This window comes from Macrotis lagotis, chromosome X (assembly GCF_037893015.1).
Source record: "Macrotis lagotis isolate mMagLag1 chromosome X, bilby.v1.9.chrom.fasta, whole genome shotgun sequence".
Classification (NCBI taxonomy): Eukaryota; Metazoa; Chordata; class Mammalia; order Peramelemorphia; family Peramelidae; genus Macrotis; species Macrotis lagotis.
Window position 1 is genome coordinate 108,239,057 of NC_133666.1, and position 25,087 is coordinate 108,264,143.

Sequence of the window (25,087 nt, forward strand, 5' to 3'; positions counted from 1 at the left end):
TTGATTGGACTAGATGAAAAAAAGTAAATAAAATGATGAATAAAAATGATTTGTGAATATGTTAAGATATGTTGGTTTTGTATATCCAAATCCATAACAATGGCCAAAAACCTCTACTCATATACGAAATACAAAGAATGGAAGCTCCCTAAGAGCAGGGACTGTTGTTTTTAAATTGTATATTCAGTGCCTACCTCATATGCCTTGCACATATTTGTTTGGATGAAGAAATGATTGAATCAATACTGAAGCTCTCATGCTTTAGCTATTCTTCATTTTAAGCCAACTAAACATGTAAAAATTCTCCTATCAATAATAAAACAAGAAAATTTTATTTTGCAAATGAAGTCTTAACCCTAAGAAATTTTAAAAGTAGAGTATAGCATGATAGAATCCAAGGGTAAAAACCTTCATTTTTCTCTAATACTTAGCTTGGCACATAATAGCCACTTAACTGCTTGTTGATTGATTGACTTTGCTTCCCTTGGTGTAGTGTGATCCTAAAACTTAGTTCAATGATTCATTGCTATTACTTGACTGTAATAGTCATTGAAAAGCTAGTTGTCTAAAACTCTCCTTTTTGTGGAGACTGATTATTCAATGCTTCATATCTGTGTGAGGATAAAGTTGATTAGAGCTTGAGAAAAGAGAGATTCTTTCTTCTGGATTCCAGCAATGAGTGAGAAGATACATGCTTCCTAACTCCTCTGGTCCCTGAAGGAAGAGAAAAAGTCTGGAAAGAAAATGATAGTTTAGAGGAAAAGATGACCTCAATCATATTCATATACCTAGCTGACTATAATAGAGATTTTGTGGAATTTCTTTTGAGTGACATCTGTGATTTTCTTGGCTGAATAAATTATTTTGCTCTCCAACAAGAGAATTCATTCACTCTGTGCTATCTTTTATATATTTCTCCTATGTATACCTTTTCTGATTTATGGTTTTAATATTGATTTAAATGAATGGTTTTATTTCTCCATTCACTATGTTGTTCCTTCAAAATTAGCAATTGATGGGATGGAGGTTAAGTTTTGGATATATATATATATATACACACACACACACACACACACACACACACACACACACACACACACACACACACATATATATATATATATATATATATATATATATATATATATATATGGCTTGTAGTAGTACTCTTTTCCTGTTAAGAGATAGCAATTAGGAACACTGAACTGTTATTTTCCTTCAAGTAACAATAATTAAGGGAGCAGATAAATATTCTAGACTGGGAATCCCTCCCTTTAAAGAGAGCAGGCCGACCAGTTTCTGGTTTCAGTCTCCTACTTCCCCTTCTAGCAAAAGATAAGACTCTTTTGGAGAAGAGTGAAGGGAGGGAGCTCTAGAGATAACCTTATATTTTTTGTGCTGAGATGAACAGGGATTCCAGGGCTAATATGTGTTTCTTGTTTCAATTTTCCATGACTAGCAACTTAGAGCAATTTAGGGCATGGGCAGATTTCTCATATCATGTTGAAAACTATCCTGTATGACAAAAAGATTCTATGCTCTGATAGTAAAGACTCAAAAGATGGTGAATGAAGTTTTCTCTGATTTTGCCATAAGAGGGAGTGCCAAGCTGGGAAGACAGCCTGTGGCAAGTTTGACCTACAGCTTTCAGGAGATACATTAATATTTTGAGAGTGCTACAATGTCCACCGTACCAAGAGGTTAACCAACATCTTATTGTTTTTTTCCTCACCAAATACTCTCAAATCTATTTGATGACTTTTTTCTGATAATTAAAACAGCTTGTATTTTATGATAAATATATAAGATTTGCTTTGAGGAGAATTTATTTTATAGCCAATTTGGTTCTCCCACCTAATAAAGTGTGGGCTAGTTGTATTTATTTTATGTAACTAGGGATTTTAAAAAATGCCACGTGGAACTCTGTGTAAAATAATACTGGTGTTTTTTGATGCTTAAATAACTTCCATCCAAAATCTAAAAGTCACTGTCATATATCTAGTATTCTAAGGCTTATAAGGTATTTTTCTCCAATAGATCATATAAGTGTTATTGTTCTCATTTTATAGAAGAACAAACCAAGGCAAATTAAGTCCATAGTCCATAACCTGTCTTTTGCCATGCCCCAAATGGGCAGTAATTCAAGAGACTGGTATATTTGTAGGGATGGGGAGGGGAGGGACAAGGATTAACAGGTCAAATGGACTGCAAATTCTGGAGTCTCCCCTTAAAGGCTACTAGGGAGAAAAAGGAGGAAAACATAATAAGGATGATGTCATCCTTGTGGGTAGTCTAAGAGATATCACTTTACACTTGCTATGAAATGGAGCAGGTTTCCTTACAGGGCTTTTATAGGGAATTAGTGGAGGAGGTGTGGCTGACCTAGGAACTATTGGCCTGAAGACTGCCAGGAGAAGAGACAAATGTGTTTGCTCTTTGTCTTCTTAACTCTTTTTCTACTCCAGGGAAAAGTAGTACTGGTCAAAATCCCTTTTCCTCCTGCTCCCATTTTCTTGCTTTTGGCTATTTGAAAAGAATGACTGAGAGTTAGACTGTTCTTGAATGTTTAACTTCTGACTGTTCTAGAACTTGAATGTTCTACCTTCTGACTGGTCTATAACTTGAATGTTCTAATTTTGTCATTTTGGGGTTGGGGTAAGGAAGGGGGAAATAGACTCTAAGCTCTATATCCAGGACCTGATCTTTTTTCCCTATCTAAAACTAAATCTTCAATGAACATACATAGTGAATGGCTTGGTAACAAAACAGAAATCAACGAAGTTATACATAAGAAGATATACACCAGGAAATACAGAGTGAAGGAATTCTTTCATTGGGAGTTGGGTATCTCATCTCAACTAAGAGATGGTCCTTGATTTCACACCAGGGGAAATTTCTCCAAGTCTCTAGAGAAGCAAACTGTATATAGAGACATGATGAAGTCTGCCAACTCAGCTCAGGTCAACCCATTATGTTTTCCTTTAGCAACTTGATATAGGGTTGGCCTTTTCTATCTTCTCTCTTAAAGCTGGAAGCGAGAAGTGCCCAAAGCAACTCAACTCATCTCAAAGCCTGATGAGTCCCAAGCAGTACTTGCCCTTGAAGAGTCCCAAACAGAAATTGGAGAATGTTGGAGTTCTTCCATTTTAACCAACTAGAGTCTACTGTGCCCTTTCTTCATGAGGGTCCTTCATGTCCATCAGTAAGGAAGTCTCCTGATTATGATCTTGGGAGCAGGGGTTTTAGTAAAAATTGAATTTGGAGTCAGAAAAATATGTGTTTGAATCCCACTGGCTGTTTATGGGACTCTCTTGGTGGTGGGGAGGGATTCTTGTGGGGAAAAAAGGGTATAAAATAAAACATATCGGGCAGCTAAGTGGCGTAGTGGATAAAGCACCGGCCTTGGAGTCAGGAGTACTTGGGTTCAGATCTGGTCTCAGACACTTAATAATTACCTAGCTGTGTGGCCTTGGGCAAGCCACTTAACCCCATTTGCCTTGAGAAAACCTAATAAAATAAAATAAAACATATCAATAAAAATGAAAAATGTAAAAAAAAAAGAAAAATAGTCATTCTGACTGCTGTGATTATTGACATTATTATTCTTTAGACATTTATTAAACATCTATGTTTAAGACACTGTGGTAGGTACTAGAATACAAAGATAAAAAAATTATAGTCTCTGTAGTCAAGATGTTTATTATTTAGAAAGAGGGATGAAAATATAAATACAAATATAATCCAAGTTACAATGAGAAAACTTAGGAGAGGTCCAGTATAGGAGCATGATATTTTGGGAAGAGAAAGCTCTATTTTTTTGGGGGGGGGAGTGATCAGGGAGGGTTTCAGGGGCATGATGACACCCTAGATAGGCACTGAAGGAAGATATCAGCAAGTGAAGCTATTAAAGAAATCCATTTCAGAGGTGGTAGAAGGCATATGCAAATGAATGGATTACGGAAAGGGTATAAATACAACACCCCCCCCCCCATTAAATTGTGAGTTCCTTGAGAGAAGGGAATAATTCTTTGGCAGAGTAGGGGGCATTTTTTTGTTTCCTTGGAATTTGGTACAGTCCCTGTCATATAGTAAACACAATAAATACTTGTTAACTTGACAACTTGATTTGAAACAAGTAATAGTCTCATGTGATTAAAATATAGAATGCCTAATGTTCTCTGGGAACCTTTTCCTTCTTTCTCTGTCATATTTAATTTTTTGTTATCTACTGACTCTTTCAGGGTTGCCCTCCATATATGTTTAGGTTATTTCCCCTTCTTTAAAGAGCCTTGATCTTGAACTGACCTTAACTTCATGCTCTCATTCTGTATCTTTTCCCCTTCACAGCCAAACTCAGAAAAAGTTGTTACTCATCTTTTCCATCCACTCACAAAATAAGTTGACTTACAGGTTCAGCACTCAACTGAAACTGCCAACATTACCAAAGATCTCAACTGTTAAATCAAATTCTTTTTCCTCAGTCTTTCACCTAATTTACTTTTCTATAACTTTAGCTTCTTTGACCAACCTCTACTGGATGAATTTTCCACCCTTCTGTTCTTTGACATTGTTCTTGCTTGGAAGGCAAAGTAGTGTAGTGGATCAATTGCTGAATTTGGGAACAGAGCTTGTAATTGAATTTTATTTCTTCCCCAATTTTTTATTCATTCAGGACAAGTCACTTCATATCTCTGGGCTTTAGTTTCAGCATCTGTAAATTGAGAGAATGGGACTAGGTAAATGCTTCTTTCTTTTTTCATATGACTATTAGAAAGCTTTGATTTTTGTCATTTGAAAATTGCCTTTGGACATATCCTTTGACCATTTGTCAATTGGGAGATGGCTTATTTTTTATAAATCTATTTATAAATTTTTAAATTTGATCCTTCTACCTATATGAATACTCCTTATTTTTGATGGCTATTATCCATCTACTTAGAGATATTTCCTAAAGTTCAGTCTTGGGTCCTTTTAAAATTTATTTCTCTATTCCCTCTCTTGGAGAACTCCAACTCCTTTGGGAATAGTTATCATCTGTATGCAGATAGATGACTTCTACATCTATTTATTTAGCCCTATTCTCTCTCTTAGAGATCCTAGAAGCTAAACATATCTGCTCTCTGTTTATAAATTAAAAAACTGAGGCACAAAGAAATTAAATGACTTTGTACATGTCAATTGAAGCAGTATTTGCACTCCAGTCTTCCTGATTCAATTCAGTGCCCTATCCATCACACCATGTTTACTTTTCCCCTTCTTTAATGTCCATATTGGATCATTTTCCTTGAGTTGCTTTTACTTTCACAATATTTTCATATCCACCCCTTTCTCTCCACTTACATAGCCACTACTAGTTCAGGTCCTCAGTGTCTCCTATTAAATAAAATTTTATTGATTTTTTTTCATATTACCAGAATTTATTAGTTTTCTTCCCCTTATCTTTTCCCAGACAGTCATTATGTAACAAATGATAATTTTAAGGAAAAACAGAAGCTAGGAAGCCAAACCAATCAATCCATCAAAAGAGTCTGAATATATGTACATATATTCAGACTCTTTTGATATATATATATATATATATATATATATATATATATATATATATATAATATTCTACACCCATCTGAGGGTATCTTCTCATCTCTTCCTGGAGCCATGTTTCTTCTTCGTAATTTTATAATATTCACTTTTGATTGTTTTGCAATTGTTCTTTCCATTTACATAATTGTGGTCATTATATATATATTTTTGTTTTCTTGGCTCTGTTTACATCAGATCAAGTAAATCTCATCTCTATTCAGTATATGAATTTCTTATATCATAGCAACATTACATTACATTCAAGTGCCACAATCAATGAACATCTACTTGTTTCAAATCCTTTGCTCTATAAAAAGTGGTTTTAGAAACACTTTGGTGAGGAGGCAGCTAAGTGACTCAGTGAATAGAGCACCAGATCCTACCTCTGACACTTAATAATTGCCTAGCTTGTGTGACTTTGGGCAAGTCACTTAACCCCATTGCCTTAAATAAATTTTTTCAAAAAAAAAATATATATATATATAATATGACCTCCCTTTGGTATATATATATATATATATATGTATATATATATATATATATATATATATACATATATATATATATATATATAAACTTTTCTTCTTACCAATGACCTCCCTGGAGTATAAGTGGAATGGAATCTCTGAGTCAAAGAATATGGAATTTTATTCACTTTATTTACATAATCTAAATTGCTTTTTAGAATGATTGTACTGATTCATAGCTCCATGAACAATGCACTTGTGTTACTATCTTCCCACAACCCCTTTATATATGAACTAATCCCATCTTTTTTTTTACCTTTCCCAGTGTTCTAATCATGAAATGAAACTCTAGGATTTAAAAATGTGCATTTCTTTCATTAATAATGACTTGAACTTTCATATGTTTGTTAATAATTTGCAAATCTTCTTTTGAGAATTACTTGTTTATATCCTCTGACCATATGTCTTAAAAACATGTTTTGGTTGTACATAAACATATATCTACACCCCCATGTGTATATATATATATATATATATATATATATATATATATATATATATATGTATTTATATGTACTCATACTCATGTATGCATATATGGCATGTTTTACTTGTCTATATATCTAGGATAATAAATCTTTATATGAGAAATTTGATATAAAGGTTTTTTCCCCAGAAGGTCACTTCCTTTCTTATTCTAGATGCCTTAATTTTTTTGAAAAACTTTTCAGTTTTCAAAGTTATCTATTTTACCTCTTCTAATTGCTTTTATTACATTTTCTTTAAGATTATATTTCCAGCACATTGCTACAAAAAGTGTATTATCTGCTTTGCTCCTAATTTTTTTAAGGTATCATCTTTAATATTAAGGATGTGTTGTATTAGTTTAGTTGTTTTCAGTCATGTCTGATTCTTTGTGACTCCAACTGAGGTTTTTCCTTGACAAAGGGACTGAAGTAGTTTGCCATTTCCTTCTTCAGCTCATTTTATATAGCAGGAATTGAGACAAGCAGGGTTAAGTGACTTAGCCAGGATTACACAGCTAGAATCTTTTTGAAGTTTTGTGGAATATGGTATAAAATGTTGATCTAAGCCTGCCTTATGCTGAGCTTCTTTGCAATTTTATCAGCAATCTTTTTTTTTTATCAACTAGGGAATTTCTTCCTAATTTATGGTTTAGGCTTCATTGAACATTGGGTTCCCAGTATTTATTTATTGAATTTTATTTATAATATTTATATATTATTTGAATCAAATAAATATAATTATATCAATTATATGTTACTACATATTATATATTACATAAATTATCTAAAACATAGTCTATATGTTTCATGTATATAATATGTTTTATTTCTCTATTTTTTAGCTAATACCAAATGGTTTCAATTACTGCTGATTTATATTTCAAGATTTGGAAGTGTGATTTTTTCCCCCCTTCATTTCTACCTTTCCCCCAGTATTTATCCTGATTTACTAGATCTTTTGTTTTTCCAAATGAATTTTATTATGAACTTTGGTATAATATCTGAACTATAAATTACTTTTGGTAGCATTTTAATTTTTATTATTAGTACAACCCAGCCACAAGCATTGTATATTACTTCATCTATTTTTGTTTTTTATTTTGTTACAGGACAGCTAGGTGGTGGTGCAGTGGATAAAGCACTGGCCTTGGAGGATGGGAGTTCGAATTCAGACTCAGACACTTGCTATTTACTAGCTGTGTGATCTTGGGCAAGTCACTTAACCCTGACTGCTTCACAGGGTCATCTCTAGTTTGTCCTGATTCATATCTGGACACTGGACCCAGATGGCTCTGGAGGAGAAAGTGAGGCTGGTGACTTAGCAGACAGCATCCCCCCTCGCTCAAATCCAATGCATGTGCTTGTCATGACATCACCTTTCTGATGTCATGGTCTTCTTCAAGAATAAAGGACAACTTCAATTGGGGAATGTGTCATGGAACACTATTGTTCTATTAGAAACCAGGAGGGTTGGGAATTCAGGGAAGCCTGGAGGGATTTGCATGAATTGATGCTGAGTGAGATGAGCAGAACCAGAAAAACACTGTACACCCTAACAGCAACATGGGGGCGATGATCAACCTTGATGGACTTGCTCATTCCATCAGTGCAACAATCAGGGATAATTTGGGCCTGACTGCAATGGAGAATACCATCTGTATCCAGAGAAAGAACTGTGGAGTTTGAACAAAGACCAAGGACTATTACCTTAAATTTAGAAAAAAAGCCTGATATCTTATTGTCTGATCTTGTTATCTCTAATAATTTATGTTTCTTCCTTAAGGGTATGATTTCTCTCTCATCATATTCAATTTGTATCAGTGTATACCACTGAAACAATATAAAGACTGACAAATTGCCTTCTGTGGGGGGTGGGGGGAGGGAAGTAAGATTAGGGGAAAATTGTAAAACTCAAAATAAATAAAATCAAAAAAAAAGAATGAAGGACAAACACCATCTTTGTTAAGAAGCACTTTGTAATTGAATCAAAAAATTTCATGTGCTTTGGAAAAGTGATTCTCCAATAGTTTATGAATGTTGTAGCTATTTTGAATAGGGTTTCCCTTTTTATTATTGTCTCTTAGATTTGTATTATCTAGAAATGTTACTGTTTTTTGTGGGCTTACATTGTAATCTGAAATTTCACTGAAGCTATGAATAGGTCATGATTAGTATCTTTGCTGATTCCTTAGGATTCTCTAAGTAAATCATAGTGGGATCAGCAAATAGGGACATTTATCTCCTGTTTGCCTTTAGTGCCTTTCTTTTTCTTATTGTTATTTGTATCATTTCTATAACCATATGAATTCATCGTGGGGAAAGTGTTTCATCTGGAAAAGTTTCTAGTACATTTCCCTAGTGCATGAAGTTTGCTTTTGGAGATGTGTGGGGTGTGTGTGTGTGTGTGTGTGTGTGTGTGTGTGTGTGTGTGTGTACACACTTTTTAATGACATTATATATAATAGTCTTTTAATTTGTCTTTTTTTTTTCAGTTTGTTCCTTCTATAATATTCAACTGCCAATATTGTCTTCCCAAATCACAGGTCTACTAAGGTTACTTCCTTGCTCAGAAATCTTCATTATTTCCTTATTGCTTACTTGATAAAATACAAACCTCCCAGCCTGGCACAATTTTAGTCAAATCTACTTTTCCAGACTTATTTCATGTATCTTCTCCCTGCCCCACCCCTCCATCATCTACCTTCTTGCCAAATATGCTTACTAACTCTTCTTCCAAGACAAGCTATGTTTTTTCTCTATGCCTTCTCATATTTTTATCTTCTATGTTTATATAAAGCTTCTATTCACCCATACTGCTTAGAATCTTTAGTTTTAAAAGAAAAACAAAATTTCCAATTCAATCCCCTTTCCACAAAATACTTTGTGTGCTAGTAAGCAAATGTATTTACATAAGGAAACTAAAAAGATGATTTAAAATTTCATTTATTAGGTATTTTTGCCATCTAAAATAGTATGAGTATATAGATATATAGATTATCTTAGAAGTTTAATAATAGGCAGTAGTTCTATTCAATTATTTGAATCCAGCTTTCTCAAAACTTGAATATCAAATCATTTGACCACAACAAAATTATTTAATACATTTATAAAAAGTGGTGGGAGTGTGTTCATAAATAGTTTCAGACTTGCTTTATAAAAAATGTATAATCTCTACCCATAGCTCAGTGAAGACTGGTGACTTCTCTAAAGTCCAATTTGAAGGAAAAAAAGACAGATAGTATTATTTCATAATATAATATTAACTGACTGATGCTGGAACATTTATGGAGGCCCATTTATCATACACAAGAATGACAAATAGACTCATAGTAATTCCTGTGACAACAAATAGAAAAAAATTCATTTTAATGGAATACAAGGTTCAATTTTCTCTAAACAAATTTGTCTCCATGAAAAACTAAATTCAATCTGCAGGGATATTATCAATATACAAAACTATTTGCCTTAAATATTTATTATTCTTGAAATTAAAACAAAACCAATTAGGGTATCTGTGATGGAGAATACCATCTATAGCCAAAGAAAGAATTGTAGAGTTTACACAAAGACAAAAGACTATTACCTTTAATTTAAAATTTTTTTAAGAAAGGTATCTTATTATGTAATTTTGCTATCTCTTATATATTTTTTTTTCCTTAAAGATATGATTTATCTCTCAACACATTCAATTTTGATCAATGTATAGCATGGAAAAATGTAAAAAAAAGAAACTAACTCCATAAGACCAGTATTCCATCCAATACAGACATTCACTGAATGCAGATTTAAGTGAGCACATTTCCCAAGGTCATAGCCACACTGAATCATTTGGGGGTCCTAGTCCCATCTGGGGACATCTTACCAAGTTGCATATTTTAATATGCCTTTTATTATTTCTGAGGACTTATTAGCCCAAAATTATTAATACAGCACTGTTGTACCTCTTTTCTTTCCTTGATATGTGAACCTTAAAAATGACTTATAATCAATAAAAATATTAAGATACAAGATTTGTGCAAAATAAAAAAGCCTGTACATTTAGTAACAGTTGTCACATGCCAAAAAAGAAAAGAAAAATAAAATAAAATAAGAAAGTTCTAAAAAGCCCTGAGTCAGTAATCTTGCAAAAGTGAGGAGGGAAGGTGCTCCAAGGACTTTCTACACACCAGTGAAATATTTTAAATTGTTCAGTATTCAATTGCTTTTTTTTAAGATGGAAGAGAGATTGTGCAGTTTTTCAGTTTAGTTGATATTGCATGTCATCCAATTTAGAAAATGTTTCTTAATACTCAATTTCATTCAGATCTTCAGAAAATCCTGATGACTGCTGAGTCATATCTTCTAGTTCTATGAAAGAAAAACAAGCTGAAGTGAATGATTATTGTTTTTCTTATTGACAAAGAAACATCTAATAAGTCAGCCTGAGATCACTTTGTAAAATTCATTTCAGTCAAGCTTATTAGGAAAAATAAGTAGGTTTTACCTGTACAAAGTCCTGCCTGAAATTTAATATCATCAATAGCAATATCGCTTCTTATTGATACACCCCGAATGGCTTCAAAAACAATCTGAAAAACAATTAAAATCAGATTTAGGAAAATATAAGTGGCATTTTATAGAGAGAAAACTCTCTAGGACATGATGGAATATATTTAATATAGTTGCTGACATTCAACAGAACACAGGATAGAAAGCATGCACATTCCACTGATAGTCATATGATGTCAGGAGATATAGAGGCAGGCAGGCAGAAAGTTAATTGGACCTCTGATGTTGGACTTATGGGAGAACACGGTCTATTGTCATATAGGATGAGCAAGTATGGAGATAGGTTGTGGTCTGGATCGAATACCCAAATCAAAGAGTTAGGAGAAGATACATATGCATGCAAGTGGACAAACCAAGTAGAATAAAATTTGAATTAAATTAAAAGAGTAATTAAGATCTAGTAGGCAGGAATATATCTGTCAGGCAGAGCACCTATGACATCAGAACTGGAATCAGTTCCATTACTCTAAAGACTGTAAAAATATCAGGCCAGGTTTTAAAAACAGAAGTTGTAAAGGATCGATTTATTTTGCTAGAAATAAGACTTTCAAGACAATGGCTAGTGAGTTAATCAGTACTTCAGGAAGGGTGATGGTTAGCAAATCCTCAGAAAAGATATGTGGTCTACACAGTAATGAGCAACCCTCTCCCACTTGGATTTGTTTATCATTTGAATAAGGTATTTCTTTTATTGTTATGTGCCTTGCTTGCTTTATTTTTTTTTAATTTTGCTTTAGGAATTAAATGTATCCTGGATGAATTAAGTGGAACAATGAGTTGATAATATAGAGACAGAACATGATGTAAGGAAAAAGTCTTAATATCACTGCTATTATTATACAGAGTTTTAATGTTTGTGAATTTCATTCCTCACAGCCATCTTGTGAATTAGGTAGGTCATGAATTGTTATCCACATTTGACTAGGCTTAAGAAGTTCAGTATCTGTGTTAATGCAGTTATGAATAAGGTATTTCAAAGGAATACAAACTGGGCAATTAATAAACCTTTGAAGATACTTGAAATTAAAAAAAAGTTTTAATGACAGATCCAGGGTATAATAGCCAAGTAAAAACAACAAAAACAAAAACCTCTGAAAATATTATATTGTTTCTATTGATTTAGGATCACAGGAAAGGGGAAAATGGGTGGATCAAGAAGATACGATAGTAATTGAAAAAGAGAGAAGGGAAGGGTTTTCCTTGGAAAACAATGAAGAGGCTTTTGATATGTAAACCTGTGGTGTCACAAATAAATAGATAAATTGAAAGTTACAACTTAGGTAGTCTGTGATTGGGTCAGAAGGATCGAAAATCTGGGGCTCTGGTTATGTAAAATGGATAATATACAAGGAAATTAAAATTTCCATGAGCTGAGAATTTATTTACCAACCCCCTTAGGATAATATTAAAAGAGAAGAAAAGGAAAACCACCAGGAAGGAGACAAGCATAGCTTTGTGCAAAATTTAAAAAGTAGGGAATAACTTTTGAGTTCTTAAATCCACTATCAATCCAAAATCAACCTTGTTTATAAAGTTTAGAATTTAGGGAGGTATATTATTTAATCTTTAGTTTTCATGATAATTCAGTATAATGGATGCATGATTAGGTAATTAGGTGTCTTCCAGGAGACACCACCCTCCATGCAAAGTGACAGCAGAAGTCAATGACCATCTAGCTATTAATATATCTATGTCATAATGTCATCCTGGGGGGATTCTTTGTGAACCCCTGAATTCCAGGCCAGCTTCTGGAAGTCTCAGGTCTGCTGTGCTATGGATCCTAACCAGATAAGATTTTTAGAAGGTATTCTGACCCATTTCAGGGAATCTTAGTAACCTGTCCAAACCCCTTGTATCAGTTAGGCAGCCCCAAAACAAATTCCCTTAGGAAATGCTTGGTTATCCAAGAAAGATCCCGGTTAGAAAAGGTTCCTCATTTCTGCCCAATACTCATCTCAGTTGTGAGACTGGAATGAAGCCAGTGTAATTCTGTAACTTTTGACCATGACTTGTCTTATATCCATATGAAGAGTCAATTGATCAACAAAACATTTACTGGGTACCAATTATAAGCAAAGTTGTACATGGAGAACTCCCACTGGGCTAATCAGAAAAAGTGAATGCATTCCTTAAGTAATTCCATAGGCCCACTGTTTCTTTTTGCCACATATGAATGTTGATTATTCATTTTGTATTTTTGAAATGTTGGAGTAACCTATTTTGCTATTGCAAATAAACATTGATTCACAAACAAAATCTTGAAGTACTTGGCTATGTTTTACCAAAATTGTATACAAATTTTTCTTTTTTTTGGGTCTTGGAACATTTGTTAATAATAGATCTTCTAATTGTTTTATATTTTAAAACAATTGAACCACATGTCTTTTATATAGTTAATATTCTATCTTGCTTGGCTTGTTGACATTTACTCACCCTAACTTAGGTGGTCTAGAAAACTAACAAAAAAAAAACACAAAAATGTAAATGTATTCCTTGGAAATAACTTTAGAGTTTAAATCTTTGTTATAACTCTGCTTTATCATAAAAGTATATCTAACCTAGGTTGTCTAGAAAAGGAAAGAAAAATATGCTGAAATATAAATGTTTTCCTGGGAAATGATCATAAATTAAAAACCCTATTATAACCTAGATTTATCAAAAGGACTTATTTATACTGAAAGTCACAATAACTGTACACTATTTGAAGAAAAGTATGTACTCAGCATTAGTTTTTTTGTTGTTGTTAAATCATTTTTGACTCTTTGTGACCCCATTTGGGATTTTCTTGGCAAAGATATTAAAATGGTTTGTCTTTTCTTTCTCCATCTCCTTTTACAGAAGATGACTCTGAGGCAAACAGGTTTAAGTGACCTTCTCAGGATTACACAGCTAGTGAGAGTCTGTGGTCAGATTTGAACTAATGAAGGTGAGTCTTCCTGACTCCAGGTCCAGTGCACTATAGACTACACTACCTAGCTATCTAATCAGCACTAGTTTCTGTCAGGAAAAGTAAAGGATTCAAAATGTACCATCCACTTCAGTTTCCTAGATTCCTAGTTGCTTTCTCAGGTACCTAGAACATTCCTGCATATGTGTCTGAGGGATGGAGAGATGACTAATTATTTAGATGAATTACTATTCTTTATTTTCTTTTAAAACCTGAGTTTACAACCTATATTTAGGAAAATAATGCAATTGGGATGTTGCATTGATATATGCAGAAGGTGCCATAGTCTTCAAGCAATGGTTTTAGATCTGGTGCTGCTAACATGCCTTGAGACTTATGGAGGCAGAATTTAGGACATTTTTCTTATTGGAGGTACAGCCTAGGTGTTTCAGAATGGCATTTCACATTGGAAGGTTACCCTGAAGACATTGGGAATTGCAGTAACCATGGGCAAAACACACAAGCGATCAGGAAAATAAAAATACAGACAGCTCTCAGATCCTTCTCTCAATCCCACAGGCCAAAATACCAAGAGAGATATGAAGAGAATGAAAAAAATCATCAGATAAATTTCTAGAGGGTCTCAAAAAATGAAACCATGCCCTTGCTGAGGTATAGTCAGTTGTGTGGTTCTCAATCTCTCTTTGCAAACAATTAAATTCACCAAAAAAGATATGTAGGTTCAGTTATTCTAATTACCTACTAGCATTAGCCACCACTATTTTTTCTCTTTAAACATCCTGACTACATATCAGTACCTTTAATGGCAGGCAGTGCAGTGGCCAGATTAGCTGTTTCCCTTTATTATAGAGTGAATTTTGTCAGCTGTTTTTTATTCTCTTGCTTCTAATTGCCATGATGCTGGCACCAGGACTTGAGAGATTGTGATTTATGAAACAATTGGTAAGGGCTATCTTTTATTTTTCTATCAGTGCCATTTCTATATCTATTTTTTAATTACCTCCCTTACATATTAAGTTATTATATATAATTAAGTTTTGTAATGAAGACTGAGAGAGAGAGAGAGAAAGAGAGAGAGCAGGTAAGCAAAAATAACATATACATGCTATCAGTTGTACACCTGATTTTGCTTCTTAACAATAAAAACTATATATATATCTGCATATATATGCTGATAAAATGAGTTGTGTTTTGTGATAAAATAACTGTTACCATTGTGAGTTTATAGTCAATATTTGACCTTCATAAGTTGAACTCATCTAAAATTCTAATTAGGGAATTTGCTAGTTAAGATCTCATAGAACTGAAAATTGGCCTTCTATCTGAGTTTATTTATGTTGGACCAATGACTTATGATGCCAGAAACTTTATGAGGTTTGGACATGCATATTGCATGTGACAATCTCATTGGGAAAAGGTTAGGTGAACAATTGCTTGACAGGCTCTGAGGTTAGATTCTCCTAACTTGGTTTTCCCCAACATTTCAAATATCTTCCCTGGCTCAAGGCATTTGGTCATCCATATACCCTTGCCTGGAAACTGACATCTAAATAAATAAAGGAATTTTCCCTTTTCTTTTATCCTAGGTCTTTATGGCAATCTTTATGGCAGGCGATCAATATAAAAATAATTCTTTAGGTATAAAAATTTATGCCATTTTTTCTTATGGCTATCTAAATTCTAATAGCCAGTTAGGCATTGTAAGCCATTTACTGGATATACACTATTCTAAAAATGATTATCAAATGTATTTGGGTTACAAACTCAAGTTAATTTGGAAATTTTTGTAGTAGAATCCTTATTCTTATGGAAGTTGTTTTCTTAGTGGAATACATCCTCCAAATAGGGGAAATAAATGAATAATGCCAAGTAGAAAAATTAAATTTTTAAAACTGATTTGTATAAAAATATTTTGGTTTTCAAATTTTCTAATTGTAAAAGAGTTCTTTGCATATTGAATGCCAACTGACAAATCAAATTGTAATTTCCATGACCTAAGAGTTTCCAAAATTTTCATTTTTTAATAAAAGAAACAAGTTTTCAACTGATAAAATTTGTGTATAGATATTTCTTTTACCAGAAAGGAAGACATCTATCCATAAGTAACCTGAATTTTACTTGGAAGAACTGATCCACAATAATACTTGGAGTTACAAAAGTACCTCAGATACAAAAAGTACCTCAATACAAAAAGAAATGGACCAGAGTTTTATGTTATTGTTTACCTTTTTTCCTTTTTTTTCCCATTTTTTTGTCTGTGAGGTTTATTTAATCAAAAGGGATTGCCCCCTTTTGGTCTTTGTAACTTGCCCCTTTGACTTCTTAAGTGTGCTGTCCATCCTTGTCCTCCTCTTAGACCTTATGCCACCTGCTCATCTCCTAGCAAGCCTAGGTCTCTAAGATATGCTATTTCTCCCTCTACTTTACCCCTTGTTTTCCCTACATCGTCCTTTAAGGGGTCTAGTGATGTCAACTTTGATCAACATAGGAGAAAATGTCAAAGTTAATAATTTTTAGCCTTATTCTATTGGTCAAAGTCTAAACTCTCAATCTGTAACTAAGGATTATAAATTTGGAATTTCTATCTCTCCATATGTTAATTACAATCCCAGGAAGACAGATGATTAGAAAGCTAAAAACTTCATTTTATATTAATCCAGTAATTAATAGTACATATTACAAGTAGATAATTATAGTAGGTAAAAAATAGATAACTATGCTTCTTCTTTTAGATAACATCATATATGAACAAACAATTGTGTAACCTAATAGACTGGGCTTCCAAAAGGTTTAATGATTTCCTTTTTCTTTTTAATGTTAAAATACATCCTTCTCCCTTACTAGGGGGAGCCATTACCTTATAATGGTTTCCAACTATATAGGGTTGGTAAATCTGCTACTGTTTTATTTTAGCCCTGAATAATTAAGTTTTTTTAATGTCAATTTGGTTTAATACCATTCCCTATCTTTGCAATGAACTGAAGGTAGTGCATCTTCTCATTTCTCTTTAAGAACTAAGCATGATCATTATAATTACAATTTTGTTACTTTTGCTGTTCTATTTACATTGTTGTAGTTAGTGTACATATTGTTCTTCTAGTTTGTTTACTTTGTAGTTTATAAGTCTTCCCAATGCTCCTCTAGATGCTTCATATTTACCATTTTTATGGCACAATATTCCTCTATTATCATTACTACAAAAGCAAATATTTTGTTGCATATTGGGTCTTCTTTTTTAAATCTCTTTGTTATATATGCATAGCAGTGGATTTCTGTATCAAAGGATAGGGATATTTATTTGCTTTTCTTATTATTTTACCAACTCTCATTCAACAGAGTTCATTGGCTCCCACTGAACCACTCTATCAAGGTGTTTACTCTTTCCACAAACTTAACTAAGCACCTAGAGTAAACCAATAGCATAACTGACAGGATGGGTCAATAATTGTGAATCAAGATAGGAGGGCAAAGTAAAGAAACCTGATCTTTATTCTATATTTAAATTACTAACAATGGTATAAAGACAGCTTCAAAAGTATTTGTAAGAATAGAAAATCAATTTATAACACCATGAGTTTTCCTGAATATTGGCAAAGATAATCCCACCAAAATTGTTTGAGGAGCTATAGGAAGATTTGTTTTTGTTTGGTTGTTTTTCAGTCATGTTCAATTCTTTGTGACCCCTTTTGGGTTTTCTTGACAAAAATCCCTGAGTGGTTTTTCATTTCCTTCTCCAGTAGATGAGGTAAACACCATGAACTAACTAGTCTGGGGTTACACAGCCAATAAGTGTCTGAGGCCAGATTTGAAGTCAGGAAGATTTCAGACCCAGATCTCTATCTATTGTTATCACTGAGCTGCCCAAGTATAGTAATATATGTATATATTATTAGTAAAACTGTAGTTAGGTCCTACCTTGTCTGGAAAATTTTTTAGAATTATGTGAGAAAAGAAATTAAAGTATTCAAACTTTTTGACTCAGAGATCCCACTGCTGATATATGCCCCAAAGAAAAAATAAATAAATAAAAAGAAAAATGTTCCATATATATCTAAACATTAATATATCATTTTTTGGGGAAGCAAGAGATGGAAATAAAATGAGTTCATGGCAGAACAAATTAGGATATATATATATATGATATATAAATGTGATGAAATATTATTTGTAGTAAATAATGACAGATATGTAAAATTCAAAAAACACAAGAATTGTACAAATGGACATAGGACAACTTAAGCAGGACAATGACCACAATAACTATAACAATTTAATCAAAGAATCACTAAAAGAAAGTCAAAGCCTTAGTAAATTTTAAGAAAATTTATGGTATCAGAAACCTTTCAATCAAACATTCCCCTGCACCTTAGTAGAGAAGCAAAGGATCACAAGAGCAGAATACTGCTCAGAAATTGTCAGATGAGGTCAACTGTGATGTTGAACAAGAAAGAAATCAATCCACTTTTTAGAAGGAAAAACCAAAAAAGACCATCTGAGAGATTTGGAAATTCCTCAATTTGAGCCTCAGTTTATTTCATTTACCTTGTGCTGCCTTTCACAGCTGTATTCAACCAGTCCTCTTAGCCAGGTAATACTCTGCTCGCCTCTTCTTCTCCATAAGAGGTACTCTTCTCTATAACCCTCCTTTTTCAAGTAAACATTTAACAGTCCAGTTCCTGCTCCATACATGTGATAGAAAAACGTGAGGCAGTGCTTTCCAATGACTCCTCTTAGAGATGTTGATATCAGTTGTGCCTTTTGCCCATAAACCATATTAGATGCCTCAATGTACATGTAGTAACCTAGAGAGATTTCAAAGTCAAATAGTCACAATAAATTAAAGCATGTCCTTCCACCATTCCATATTTTCCTATGTAATAAGCTGAAAGGAATGACTGTCTAAACTACAATATTAAAAAAGGATTGCACATAAAAGCAAAATAACATGTCAAGATGTTATCTTAAGAAAAAAGACCTATAGAAAAAATCTTTTTCTCATTATACTTTAAGTTCAATTGCTTCTAATTCAATTTAATTTGTGGGAGGGCAATTAGTATACCAACAGATCCCCCATAAACATGGCAAGTAAAATGTCAACTTTGTTCCTCTTTTAAAATTTTTATTCTTCAGATAATATGAACACTATTAAATTCTCTTTTTTTGTATTTATAAAGATGAATTGGGACATAACATCTTACATGGCTTCAAGATTGATTAGGTAAAAAGTAAGTCAGATTGGAGGGAGACTGTTGCTTAGGAAGTCTTTTGCTTTTTCCCCCTAAGCCTTTTGCTTAGGAAAAGGCCCTGAATAATATAGATCTTAGAATATATTGAATTCTAGTTTTAGAGATTATCTATTCCAAACTTATCATTTGTAATTGAGGAAACTGAAACCCAGAGAAGTGAAATAATTTGTACAAAGTTGCAAGATTGAAAAATGGCAAATTGTGGCTTCAAACCAATTTCCTTTGGCTTTCCAAATCTAGCTTGTTCCACTTCCCCCCACATCCACCATAATATATAATGAATGAAACCCTCAAATGACAAAAGAGCTCCTTAGCAGAAATGTCCTCCCTGAAGGGGACAATCGATTCTTGGAATTGTTTTTGAAAAATGTGTCTTTAGGATAATGAGAAGAAACAAATAGAAAGAGCACTTCATTCAGGGCCAAAGGATATAGGTTCAAATCTTGGTTCTGTCAATTATTACCTGTGTAACTAAGAACAAATTATTCTATCTTCCTAGGTCTCAATTTCCTCATCTCTAAAAGGATATTGAACTGGATCATCTCTAAATTTCAATTCTAAATCTTATGATCATCTATTGATTTAATGTTACACCCATAATTTTTTTTCTGGTGACTGTGTATTAAGTAGTATTATAGTGCTAAGCCATCTCTTCCCTAATATTTACTGCTGGAGCTCAATAAAATGGGTGAGACATGTCAAGTCCCTTAGTCAGGATGTGTTTGTTGGGGACTAGAGGAAGAAGATTGTAATGAAGAGAGCCTTGAGGAAAAATATTCATCCAACCACAAAAGCATTTTAGTTTCACAGTCTAGCTTCAAATGTGGTCAGAAGTTGTAGGATTGCATTCTACAAGAACAATAATAACAATAATAATAATAATAATAAATAATGATATCTAGTATTGATAAAGTATTTTTTGATATATAATGTCACATTTGGGGTAGGTGCCATTGTTATCCCTAAATTATAGATGAGGAATTTGGGGATTGGAGGGGTCCCACAGTGCAATGAGTATCAGAGACAGGATTGAACCTACTGCTCTAGTTCTGTAATTACTCTGCTTCTGAGTAGAGGCTAATGCTGCTTCCACTAAGATCATGGTCTGCCTGAAGATAACTGGCATTTTAAAGTCTTAGGAAGACCATCTCAGGGGTCAGAAATGGTTAGTGAGAAGACACAAGCTGTCCAAGGCAACAACTGTCTTCAAATTCCTTCTGGAGGAAGAATTCCCCTAGAAATGATATCTTGGGCTTTCTCAGTCATAGATCCTAGAATTTGCCTTACTAGGGTCTCTAGACTTAATAACTGACTGTTGACCAAGCTTTAACCAACCATCTTCACTGATCTTACCCTGGTTCCTATGAACCTTCATGCCATCCCTTACATACCATGTCTTTTACCTTTAGGCCTGTCCCAGGAGTCCTACCTTTTTAGTTCTCTTCCTATCTAGCCTTGCTTTTACCTAAGCTCTGCCTCTCATCTGTATCTCAGTTTACCTAGTGATGATTTTGCTCATTTCCAATTATCTCCCTCTGTTTTTCCTGAAAGAGGGGATGAAAGGAGTGAAAATACTTAGCTCAACCTTACTGTCATTAATGCTCTACAGATTACTATTTGAGCCATCTATTCTACATCATATGAAATAATTCCAAGTTATGAGATACTGAATGAAAATATTTACATTGATTGAACAAATGGCAACTATGCACTTGTGAGTCCAACAATTTATCCTACTTTCTGTTCTTGTATCTTTGAGTTTTGGCTATTGAGTTTTGGAGTTTTCAGTTTATAATGAAGAGTGTGGAATAAATCATAATTCTTTTAAGTTGTGCTGGCATTTATCACTAAGTTAATTTTGGAATTGTGGATTCAGTAAATACAGGGGAATATAAGGGCATTAGTGACCTTTTCAGGGAGCTGATGCTAATCTCAAATTAATCATTTTCCTTAGATTTCTTCTGAGAAATATAACTATTTTTTCTACTTTCAACACATCTGGTTTTTCCATAAGGCAACACCAAAGTAGATCAAAATGTTACCAAATGTGGTAAAGTGGTGGAGTGCCCCATGTGGTGGAGGAGAAAAGGATGTTGAGTAATGCTCACATCACAGTGCTTCTCATAGTAGGTGCCTAAAAATATGGATTGATTGGAATTATAGGATTTAGGGGCAAATCCAAGCTCTGCCATTTACTTCTCTGTCACTTTGGTCAAGGTAACATCTCTGAACCTCATTTACCAGATCTGTAAATGTAGGGATTTGGACTAGATGACTTAGTATATTCTAAATCTATGATATCTGTTATCAATCTGCTATCAGAATGTAAAAATTATTCTTAGTCCCTGCAATAATGCTGATGGCAACTCCTAGTGCTTACTTATTCTATGTGACTTCTGTTCATATGTGCTCCTGAATTTAACACAGGGTACACTAAATATTCTGGAACCATTCCTTGATTTCTGTTGGTATCGCAGGGTTAACAAGGAAGCATTATGGGCTATTTGCTGCTTTTCCTTCCTTATCGATCTTCTTTTTTCACTTAAATATTTCTTAGATGACATCCAGTAGCAGAGAGGACACTGAATTTGGAATCAAAAGACCTGGTCCAAATCCCACCTCAATTATCTACTAGCTATAGAGCCCAGGGCAAGTGAATTAATCTCTCTTTACCTTATTTTCTCACCTGTATTGAAAGAGTTGGATCTATTGACCTCTAGGGTCTCTTCCTGTTTATGATCCTATCATCCTTTACTTCTCATGATACATAGTCAAATTTAGTCTCTTTGGGGAATAAATGTGTTTTTCATCTTTACATATCTAGAACTATAACATTTCTATAATGTCTGTCCTATAAAAATATTGGGGGGTTATGTAGATATCCATAGCCATCACCTACATTTTGGAAATCAGACAAATACCTAATGTATTTAATAATCTCTGCTACATTAAAATGGCAAATGTTCGGTCTCTTTCAACAAACAAAAACTGTGGAGCTATGCCAAGAAATATGATTGTTGTGAGTCACGGTGGAGCTCATATGATCCAGCACACACTGGTTTGTAGAAGGGATTATTAACTGGAGAAAATAAATTATTTTTCCTCTGAGAGTCATTGTTTAATGCTCAAATCTGGGGCTTTAACAGGTCTATTTGGGAGGAGGAAATTATTCCAGGGTCCCATCTATCCTTTGTGTAGCAATTGTAAGGCATGCTAAGGCACAAAGCATATCAGGAATTGTGAAGTGGGTGGCAGCAGTCCTGGGGCCTTCCTGGCTTCCTTCTGCCTCCCTGGGGAAACAGCCCCAGGGCCTTGTTTTTAGTGGTCTGGAGAATTTATAAGAATCAGTGAAACTTTAGGTTGACTGTTAATGTGATGTAGGAAAAATAGCTCCAGGATAATCCTCAGAAAATGCTCTTCACTCTGTTTTAAAATATTGTTTGCTTCCCATTAGTTAAAAATCTTCCCAATGATGTATCTGTGGTTAACAGCATTTGGCAAGATATGACACTAGGGCAGTTCATAAGGATTCCTAGAAAAATTTAGAGGTGATAAGAGAAAACAATAGATTTCTAACATAGGAACTCACTTCACTTAGCATGAGTTCATGTAAGTCTTCCCAGGTTTTTCTGACATTTGCCTGCTCATGAATTCTTTCAGAAAAATAGTTCTGAATAGTTCACATTCATAAACCACAATTTGTTGAGCCATTTACCCCCAATTGATGGGCATTCCCTCAGAGTCCAATTCTTTTGCCACTGCAAGAGCTGCTATAAATATTTTTGTACATGGGAGTCCTTTTCCCTTTTTTATGATCTTTTTGGACCTAATAGTGGTATTGCTGGATCAAAAGGCATATGCATAGTTTTATAGCCCTTTGTTCATAGTTCCATATTGCTCTCCAGAATGGTTGGATCAGTTTATAACTCCACCAATAATGTATTAGTATTCCAATTTTCCCACTTCTCCAAAATTTATTTTCCTTTTTTAAATTAAGCCAATCCGATAGTGTGACATTATTCCTCAGAGGTGGTTTTGATTTGTATTTCCTTAAATGATAGTGATTTATAGCATTTATTCATATGACTATAGATAGTAGTAATTTCTTCATCTGAAAACTACCTGTTCATTTCCTTTGACCCTTTATTAATTCAAGAATGATTTGTATAATTATAAATTCAACTCTTTTCTCTATATATTTAGAAATGAATCCTTTATTTAGGAAAAATTACCTGTAAAAATTATTTCCCAGTTTTCTGCTTTTCTTCTGTTCTTGGTTGCATTGATTTTGTTTGTGCAAAACCTTTTTAACTTAATGTTACCAAAATTATCCATTTTATATTTAATAATGTTTTCTAATGCTTGTTTGATCATAATTTTTCCCCTCACTATAGATCTGACAAACTATTCCTTTATTCGCCTAATTGGCTTAGGGGATCACCTTTTATGTCTAAATCATGTACTCATTTTGACTTTATCTTGGTATAGTGTGTGAGATATTGGTCTATGCTTAGTTTCTGCCATACTGTTTTCCAGTTTTCCAGCAGTTTTTGTCAAACAGTGAGTTCTTATCTGAAAAGTTGGAGTCTTTGGGTTCATCAAATAGTAGATTACTATGGTCATTTGCTACTATGGCTTGTTTACCTAACCTATTCCAGGAATTCATCACTCTATTTTTTAGCCAGTACCAAACAGTTTTGATGATTGCTGCTTCATAATATATTTTTAGATCTGATACAGTGAGGCTACTTACCTTTTCATTTTTAAATGAATTTCCATGATATTCTTGATCTTTAGTTCCTTTATATGAATTTAGTTTACTATTTTTTCCCTTGATAAATAAAGTAATTTTTTGGTAGTATTATTGGTATGGTACTGAATAAATTAATTTAGGTAGTAGTATCATTTTTATTTTATTAACCTGGCCTACCCATGAGCAACTGATATTTTCCCAGTTGTTTAGATCTGACTTCATTTATATGAAAAGTGTTTTATTATTGTGTTCATATAGTTCATAGGTTTGGCTTAGCAGGTAGATTCCCAAATATTTTATATTTTCTACAGCTATTTTCAAATGGAATTCCTTTTTCTACCTCTTGCTGCTGGGCTTTGTTGGTAATATATAGAAATGCTAATGATTTATGTGTGTTTTTTTTAATATTCTGCAACTTTGTTAAAGTTATTAATTGTTTCAAGTAGTTTTTCCAGAATTCTCTAAGTATGCCATCATATCACCTGTAAAGTGGTAGTTTTGTTCTTCATTACCTATTCTAATTCCTTCAATTTCTTCTTCTGTGATTGCTAAAGCTAACATTTATAGTACAATATTTAATAAATAGTGGTGATGATGGGCATCCTAGCTTCACTCCTGATCTTACTGGGATGCTTTCTAGCTTATCCTCATCACAAATAATGCTTGTCAATGATTTCACATAAATTAGAAGCTCCATTTATTCCCATTTTTTAGTATTTTTAAAAAGAATGAATGTTGCATTTTGTCAAAAGTTTTTTCTGCATCTGTTGAGATTATTGCATGATTTCTGTTAGTTTTTTATTTTTAAAAAAATTTTATTTAAGGCAATGGAGTTAAGTGACTTGCCCAAGGTCACATAGTCAGGCAATTATTAAATATGTGAGTCTGGATTTGAACTCAGATCCTCCTGATTCCAGGGCTAGTGCTCTATCCACTGTGCCACCTAGCTGCCTCCTAGTTTTGTTATTGATATGATCAATTATGCTGATAGTTTTCCTAATACTGAACCAGTCTTGCATTCCTACTATCAATCCCACCTGCTCATAGTGATAAATTGC

The 25,087-nt window shown here is 33.5% G+C and overlaps 1 protein-coding gene across 2 annotated transcripts in view; it reads right to left on the reverse strand.

Moving 5' to 3' along the window:
- Positions 1 to 9,483: 9,483 nt before the first annotated feature.
- Positions 9,484 to 25,087, reverse strand: part of MAMDC2 (MAM domain containing 2) — a 212,589-nt gene continuing 196,985 nt past the window's right edge. The window contains exons 12-14 of one of the 2 annotated variants that reach the window (XM_074207395.1): positions 18,573 to 18,832; positions 11,058 to 11,142; positions 9,484 to 10,921 (exon numbers count right to left, since the gene is read on the reverse strand). In XM_074207395.1, coding sequence (XP_074063496.1) covers positions 10,857 to 10,921; positions 11,058 to 11,142; positions 18,573 to 18,832 — 410 coding nt within the window. In that variant the 3' untranslated portion in view covers positions 9,484 to 10,856. Of the gene's footprint in view, positions 10,922 to 11,057; positions 11,143 to 18,572; positions 18,833 to 25,087 lie in introns of those variants that run through there. The other variant, XM_074207396.1, reaches the window with a different exon arrangement.